We start from the raw sequence: 7,805 nt of genomic DNA, 5'->3' as shown, positions 1-7,805 counted from the left end.
TAGTGCTCATTCAAAAATCACCCTTTTCTACTATTTTTGAACATGTGTACTTTTCTATTTAATTCATAAGCATAAAGCAGAGTAAAAATATTTTGTGAAATTTCCAACTGTATTTTTTAAAATGATCCCAAGTATTGTCAAAACTGACATTATTTGGCCTTAATATATGAAGAGAAAGACAGAAAAAAATGGAAGTTCTGTAGGTGTCTCCACCAGCTCTAAACTAGTAATCAAATGACAAATATTTTATAATTTAGGACTTTTGTTCAATATATATATTCTGTACTGTACTAATTTTTGAAGAAAGATAAAGACTCTTACACTTAAGTAAAAATCTGACAATTCTTAAACTATTTAAATCATCAAATTTTTGTTATTATGACACTGAAGCTTATTATTAGTGGTGTGGAAGTATGCAATATAAATTAAAAATAGCTAAAATATATTTTACCCTTTTTTCTGTCTTCACAATCACTGTGGTAAGATTGGTCACATATAATTCAGATCCTTTCCCAACCATCTTGATTTCGTGTTTGACAGAGTTGTCAGATGGACTGTCCACCAGAAGGTCATGTATTACTTCATTATATATTTCAAGGAAATAAGAGTCCATCTTATACTGTTGGATGTATACAAATGACAGGGTTTTTAGAGCATCTGAAGTGTTATAATCGTCATGATAAGTTATACAAAGATTATCACCATACTTATATTAATTCCCATACACATTCAACAAATAGTCTACTTTGTGGCACCCAAACTACTGGAATAAGCTGTAATCCAGTTAACTAACTGTGCCTTGAATGTAAGATATATTGTATAATTGATTTACTATCTGCATGAACATTTTCAAACATTAGCTGTATTGATATTAAGACATGTCCAATTTTGATTAGTGTTCATGTAAAACTTTGTTTGCTACTTTTCTAAATTAAGTAATAATTTAAGTAAGACTTAAAGTGTATATCTTTTTTTTTGTACCTTTGGTTATTAGTCCTAAATTGATAAAGTTTTGTTTGTATAAGCTTTGTAAAGGTATATAAACCTACTTTTGTAAGCTGAGTACATGTTATGAATAATACTTTTTCTGTAAAAGGAAAGATTCATATCTAATGTGATGAGTTCAGTTTAATAACATGTTGTAGTTAATCTGCAGAACTTACCTGCCAGCCCTTTTTTTGAAGTTCCTGTTCAGTAGAGAAAATCTGTTGAACGGCTCTAGGGATCATGCCGAGGCAAGGGCTGTCCAGATCTAAAGTGAGATCCAGTTCTTCAGGGCCTTCCATAGTATAAGTCTTCCCTGAGCCTGTCTGCCCATAAGCAAAAATACAGACATTATAGCCATCAAGAGATGACTGTACAAGTTGAGATATCTCATCAAACACTTCACTCTGGTTGCTTAAAGGGCAAAAAACTCGGTCAAATGTGAAGTCATACTTAACAGGTGTTTTGGTTTTTCCCACGACAGAGCTCTGAAATGAAATATTTCAACTGTGATAATAATCAAAAAATAAAAACAAAATAATGACTAGTAAATAGTTTTCAAAGAATGACTTAGAAAATTTTTAACTATGAACAACTCTTACAAATGGCTAATGGTAATTAATGAAGGGATATTATCAACAAATATAGTGATATCACAGCTGCTAAGATAGATAATTCCATAACATTCACAGAATTTGCACACACTATTTTGATTCTTGAATTTAATGTAACTTATAACAACATTAAATATTAAAACAGACATGATACATTAAGACACTTGCTCCAGTGTATCTAAGTGATAAGACATACTTCATTCAAGCTAATGTCACTTAATCTCATCAGCTGGACTTCCCTATTATCAGGATCAGGAAATGCAATATGAGGAATGTGCTCTTCGGGAATTTCATCCAGTTCATTTGGAAGAAGAGGTCTAACTCTGCAAAACACTCGTATGTTTCCCTGCAAGACAAATAAATAAAACCCTACACATTATTGTTTGTAAAGTAAAGTATATATATATATATATAAAAAGAGAAGAAGAAGAAGAGAGAGAGAAGAAGCATAAGAAAACTTAAATAGATATACTCTCAAAGTTTTAACTCAATTTTAAAGAAGAACATAGATAGTTTCTTAAAATAAAGTTTATCTGCAGCATTTGGTACTTAATTTTCTCACGAGCTTCAAGTATTCTTTCTACATGTACAAAAATCGTGGCTTTTAAAACTATCATTATGGTCTCTGACAAGCCTTTGAACATTCTTATATAGTTTCCATCACACTGTTACTATTGTGCAGTCTACAGTGTAATGTGATACCACTCACTTCTGGTACTTTAACATCATTTTACAAAGTAATGTACTAGATTTACTTCAAAATACCCATGAATGACACTGAGGGAAAAAAAATCACCTGTTTTCCCATATATTAGAACTAAATGATTAGTGGAACTTGATAATTGATTAATTGTGAGACACATAAACAACTGTTCACAGATTCTGTCAAACTTACTGGCCCCCCACATCTGTAAAGCCATAAATAATAATGTTTTCTATAATTTTAAGCTTACTGTACATGTGTATATTCCCAAAACTTTCCACGCTTTTATTAAACAAGTCTATTGTCAACTAAGTATTTCTTTCTGAATCCTTTTCTGGATCAGTTTGAGTGAAAGATGAAAATACTTCTTTTCATCTTACGGTTTTCATATTTCATTTACATAAATCTTTTAATCGGTTAAATTTTGTATTTTATGTGTTATTTTCTCTACCCTAACACTAACTGTAGCAAAATAAATCTACAGCAAAAGAAAAGGTTGAAAAACAGGAAAGAAAATGAATTATACTATTTATTCCTCTGCACTGACAATTAGAAAGATCCAAAGTAATTACTTTAACCTTATGTGCACTAGTGGAGGTTAAAGTGTGCATTCTACAATCTTTTACAGAGTGCCATTCAAAATGGCATTATATATATGATGTCAGAGCTAAACTATTTATTTGACCCTACACTGCCAATTAAGTGACATTTTGTGGAAGAGAAAAGTAAATACCAGATACAATATATAAGGATAGTGAAAAATACAACAACAAAAAAATTGTAGATATGCATTTTTGAGATTAGGCAAATTGAATGTGCAAACTGTATGATGAACAAAAGTATTTTTTCCATTCACACGAATATCACCTTGCACTGTGACTTCTCAGAGTCCGAGTAAGACCGACATCTTCAATTCAGACATATCTCGAGTACAAATGCTTTTTAACACATCTGATTTAATGTGTACAAGAGACTTGTACTTTTTACTAAAGGCTTCCACATTTTATGAAGATAAATGCAGTAATTTTAGAATTATATTTAGGGCTTCTGATTTACTTTAAATTAATATCCCCACTTTCTTGAGTCACTATGCTTTACATATGAGCTTGTTTATTAATGGTAAATTTGTTTTTATAATTTCATCTAAAATATTAATTTTAACATAAATAGAACTATATTTTGGACCTGTTATTACTCCCATAAGAGAAATTAGTGTGCAGAGAATATAAGATATATTAGTATACTCATTACAGTATTAAAAGCAAAGACACCAATTTTAAGATATCTAAATAAAACAGCTAAAATTCAACACTGAAAAACAGAAACCCTAATTGTAGTCAAAATTCCTTCTCTTATACATTGGTTAACTACTTCAAATTCTATTTTTTTTACACCTGCTTTCTTTTAATTTTATGGTTTTCTTGCTGACTTTGGACCAGCAATAAATCACAGAAGAGGTCATTAACTGTTTCCTATTGAACTAATGTAAAAAGCATGTGATTGTGATGTGTCCTGTTACACATGTTCAAGGTAGTGTAATTTTAGCCATTTTAGGACTAGTAGAACTCACTGCATACTTGAGGCAGTTTGCACTTGCGCATAGAGATTCTTCCATAAGCCTCGTTGTTTCTCACAAATTTGGGTGTCCAAAAAAGAATACATGTAACTTTCATATTTGCATTTTATAAGCAAAAATATCAGTCACTAGAGCAAAATGTCCCAAAACTACTATAACCTATATGGCTTTTTAAATAATCTAAAAATAGGTTAAAAAAAGTCCTTTAGCATTCAGAGCAGCACAATATATATGATCACCACAAACCACACTAGTAATACTTACACAGAGAAGAATCTGCTCACATGTCTAATGTCTACCAACCATGTAAAGTTGATTATCAAACAATCTTAAAAAATCATGAGAGGGGACAGGTTTCTCTGGCGGGTTTGGCAAATGTACTAACTTCTTCGCAAATCAAGGTAAGTGGTTGAAATTTAAGATTCTTACTTGTAATTATATTTACAGTGAAGTGAACCTTCATTAGCCCAGACACAAACAACATGAAGTATGTTCATACGGACAGATATTCGCAATGGGAAACTTAATCAATAATCTGTATGTTCTTGTTCTAGATTTGAAAAGTTATTTCTTATAACAAACATGCATTTCCTATGACTACATGGTTTCACGAGAGCCAAATACGGGTCAACACAACAGAAAATGAGGTGTTAACTACTGACCATAATACACCTTCACTCACAATGAGTAGTAGTTTAGAACAATTGTTCTGGGAAGAACCTTCACATTAGGAATGTACATAAAAACTGTAATAGATATCTGGAGGTTATCAGAGTGATTTATGCTTCAGCCAAGTCACAGTGCTTGAAAACAAAGATCCAATAGATAAGTGTGGATTTCATCATTAAAATGTGATGTTTGTTTAGACAAGACAGCAATGTATTTACTATGTATTCTACAAGTCACTGATTTGAGCAAAATGATGATTTATGTGAAGGTAATGGCATAATATGCTACTTTGATAATGCAATTTGTATAGTTATTGATGCCATATATAATAATAAACTATGTTTATTGCACACATAGTTGTTTTTGTTTACCAGTTGCATACCCTTACTCTGAAAGGGAGAAATCGGAGTTCAGACACATCAAGTGACACAGAAAAATGAAGTTAAAACTTATATAATATACAAATTTGAATGACAAGTCATGATTTCATGTTTAAGTTATTGACATGTATTGATAATAAAGTTGTTTATTTAAATTTTGAAAGTAACACTGTAAAAGGTCATGACATTCACAAAAGAGCCAGGCCCAGATGTGAAGGGTTAATCTAATACATTCAATGAATCAATTATTCTCAGGAGACTTGGATAGTTAGAATAATCTAAAACAGTAATAACAGGAATAATCAATTTTGATTAGTTGATTATTTTCATGAATTGTGACACTAATTGATTAAAATGAACAACCTTGGATTAATAAAAAATAATAAGAAATATTTCAATTACTTGGATAATTGGAAAACTAGAAAACAACAATAATAAGAAACACTGATTAGTTGGTTATTTTTGTGGTTTTATTGACTTAATTGTAATTTTTATTGATTATTTCACATGACACTAATCAGTGTTCATAGGTAATTAATTACATTAATTGCCCAGCTCAAATGTTAGGGAACCTTTATAATAACTGTTTAATATTTTGAGGTGTATGCAAGAACACGTATAACGCAACTTCAACTTAGATTCTGCACCTTTGAACCTGAATCTAATGTTCTGTTATGAATATAATTTTTTTCATGCATATACATGAAGCATGACAGCTGCAAGAGAATTTTCAACTTTAAAAATACATCACTCACATTGATTACGAGAAATAAATGAAAACACTTATAAAATATCTATCACCAACATTTCTTAAATTGCATATTGAAAATTATTCATTTTATACAAATTACAGTAATTAAAATTTTTGAATCTAAAAGAAAAAAACCAGCTTCTTTACATCTTATTTTAAAATATTATTACTTTGTCAAAACAAACAGAATTATTATTAAACCTTAAGTTCTTGTATGATGTTGTGTAGCTTACGGCGAGTCTGTTCATCCTGTCGGGTTCTGGTTTCAAGAACACAGATTTTATTTTCTTTATCATAAAGCTTGGCTTGTAATTCTTGAATCATTTTTTTCTGTGCTTCATTTTCTGCTTGGGCTTGTTGTAGTATAACCTAATAAGAGCAAATTACTTGTTAAACTGTTAAGTAGCATTTTTGGGAGCCAAATTGTCGCCGTGTTCAAAATATTAATTTGAAGCCAATTAATTACTGGCAAAATATTCTTAGTTTTAAAAAACTATATAGTATTTGCCATTCTTAGATAACTTATTAGATAATACTATGAAATAGCAGTAGACTCATTAAGTTAATTTCATAATTTTTTCCCAAGTTAAGAGTTTACAAACTTTTCTCCTTACTCTACAGATATACAAGTTCCAATAATATATTTTACAGAAGCTGTTGAAATCAGTCTTACTGCCTGAAGATTTAACTTGATAAATCTACAACAAAGAATGACACCTATTCTAGAAAACCATTTTGATTTATCATGCATTATAGCCATTATAAGTAGATGTATCTTTAATGTGAAATTGAAGTTTCTAAGATATCATTAAATAATAAAAAATGTTCTATAAACTAGGAATATTAAACTTTTACAAAATATTAATTTTTCTTTAGTAGAGCATATTCATGTTTATTTTGATGATGTTGATTATAAAAGATAGTGATCTGGTGTCCCAAGTTGATCAATATTTCTTTATTTTCCAGTGCCTTTAAGTACAAAAAGATGTCCTCATCTTGGAAATTGTAGATCTCTGATCTGAATATACCTTTATGGTCTGACTGTATGAATATTTTGTATTGAAAAAGGCTGTTATATACCATTCCCACAAGTGATCAATTTTTGATAGAATCAAACTACCTCAGAAATGCCCCAAATTGTCAAAATGTAGTTTTGATACATTCCAACCTGACATATATTTTGGCTGTGGTTGTTACATGACTTACTGATTTGCATAATCAAAATTGTTTTATTATAATGTATTCAACACTTTAGATAATATATTTTCATTAATATAATTAAAAATACAGATTTCTGAAAGTGAATAAAAAATATTACCCCAGTCATCAAAATTGTTTAAGCATAAAAGTATCAATCTTTCTCAATAAACAAAATACCATGAATTTTTCACATACTTTAGTGGCTTCTAAGTGAGCCTGCAATCCAGCCTGAGCACTTGTGAGCTGTCCTATTGTTGACTGGAGACCTGTACATTCTTGCTGGAGGGTATTTACTTGATTTTCCAAGCTTTCTTTTCTAGTTCTCACTGTAGTTAATTTTTCTTCTTTTTCCCTAAAGGTTAAACATTTTAGCTTATTTAACCAGTATTCATGCAGCTTCCACTACAGTAATTAATTAGTAGATAAAATACAGTACAAGTAAGATATGAAAGCATACTGCATGTTTTGTACTCCCTTGTTTACTATGAAAATTTTCATATACCCAAGAGTAAGTGATTGCAACAGATAATGACAGTCATAAAAGTTGCTAAGTTCTTTTCACTCTACTACCTATTAGCCTGGATCTTCTATTCGTGGTACTACATTCTCTTCATTAAAGGAAAGATATCTGCAGGGTTGAACTCACTTTGTAGAAGTGGACATTGATCTTTTCCACTAGCAAGTCAAGAGATAACATAAGGATATAACCTCTCTTATGTTGAAAATAAATAGAGTTGTTTAAACATTTGTTTAACAACAAGTAAAAGCTTGGAATGGTCTATTCTTTCATTGGGGGTATGTCTGTGAGCCAGACTAGTTTCAGAGAATTGCACTCCTCATCAGTGACACTGGACACTACCACCAATGAAATATCAGACCAAACCAGTTCGACTCTCTTATATTGTTATGGGAATTACCAATTGTGATG

The 7,805-nt window shown here is 30.5% G+C and overlaps 1 protein-coding gene across 2 annotated transcripts in view; it reads right to left on the bottom strand.

The window, feature by feature from the left end:
- Positions 1 to 7,805, bottom strand: part of LOC106462021 (carboxy-terminal kinesin 2-like) — a 37,664-nt gene that overhangs the window by 16,051 nt on the left and 13,808 nt on the right. For both annotated transcript variants that reach the window (XM_013921893.2, XM_022389132.1), the window contains exons 5-9: positions 7,073 to 7,229; positions 5,879 to 6,046; positions 1,795 to 1,944; positions 1,164 to 1,472; positions 452 to 619 (exon numbers count right to left, since the gene is read on the bottom strand). In XM_013921893.2, the coding sequence (XP_013777347.2) occupies positions 452 to 619; positions 1,164 to 1,472; positions 1,795 to 1,944; positions 5,879 to 6,046; positions 7,073 to 7,229 (952 nt within the window). The remainder of the gene's footprint in view (positions 1 to 451; positions 620 to 1,163; positions 1,473 to 1,794; positions 1,945 to 5,878; positions 6,047 to 7,072; positions 7,230 to 7,805) is intronic.

Source organism: Limulus polyphemus, unplaced genomic scaffold, assembly GCF_000517525.1.
Source record: "Limulus polyphemus unplaced genomic scaffold, Limulus_polyphemus-2.1.2 Scaffold1076, whole genome shotgun sequence".
Lineage (NCBI taxonomy): Eukaryota > Metazoa > Arthropoda > Merostomata > Xiphosura > Limulidae > Limulus > Limulus polyphemus.
The sequence above is the reverse complement of the archived record's forward strand: the minus strand, read 5'-3'. Positions and strand labels throughout refer to the sequence as shown.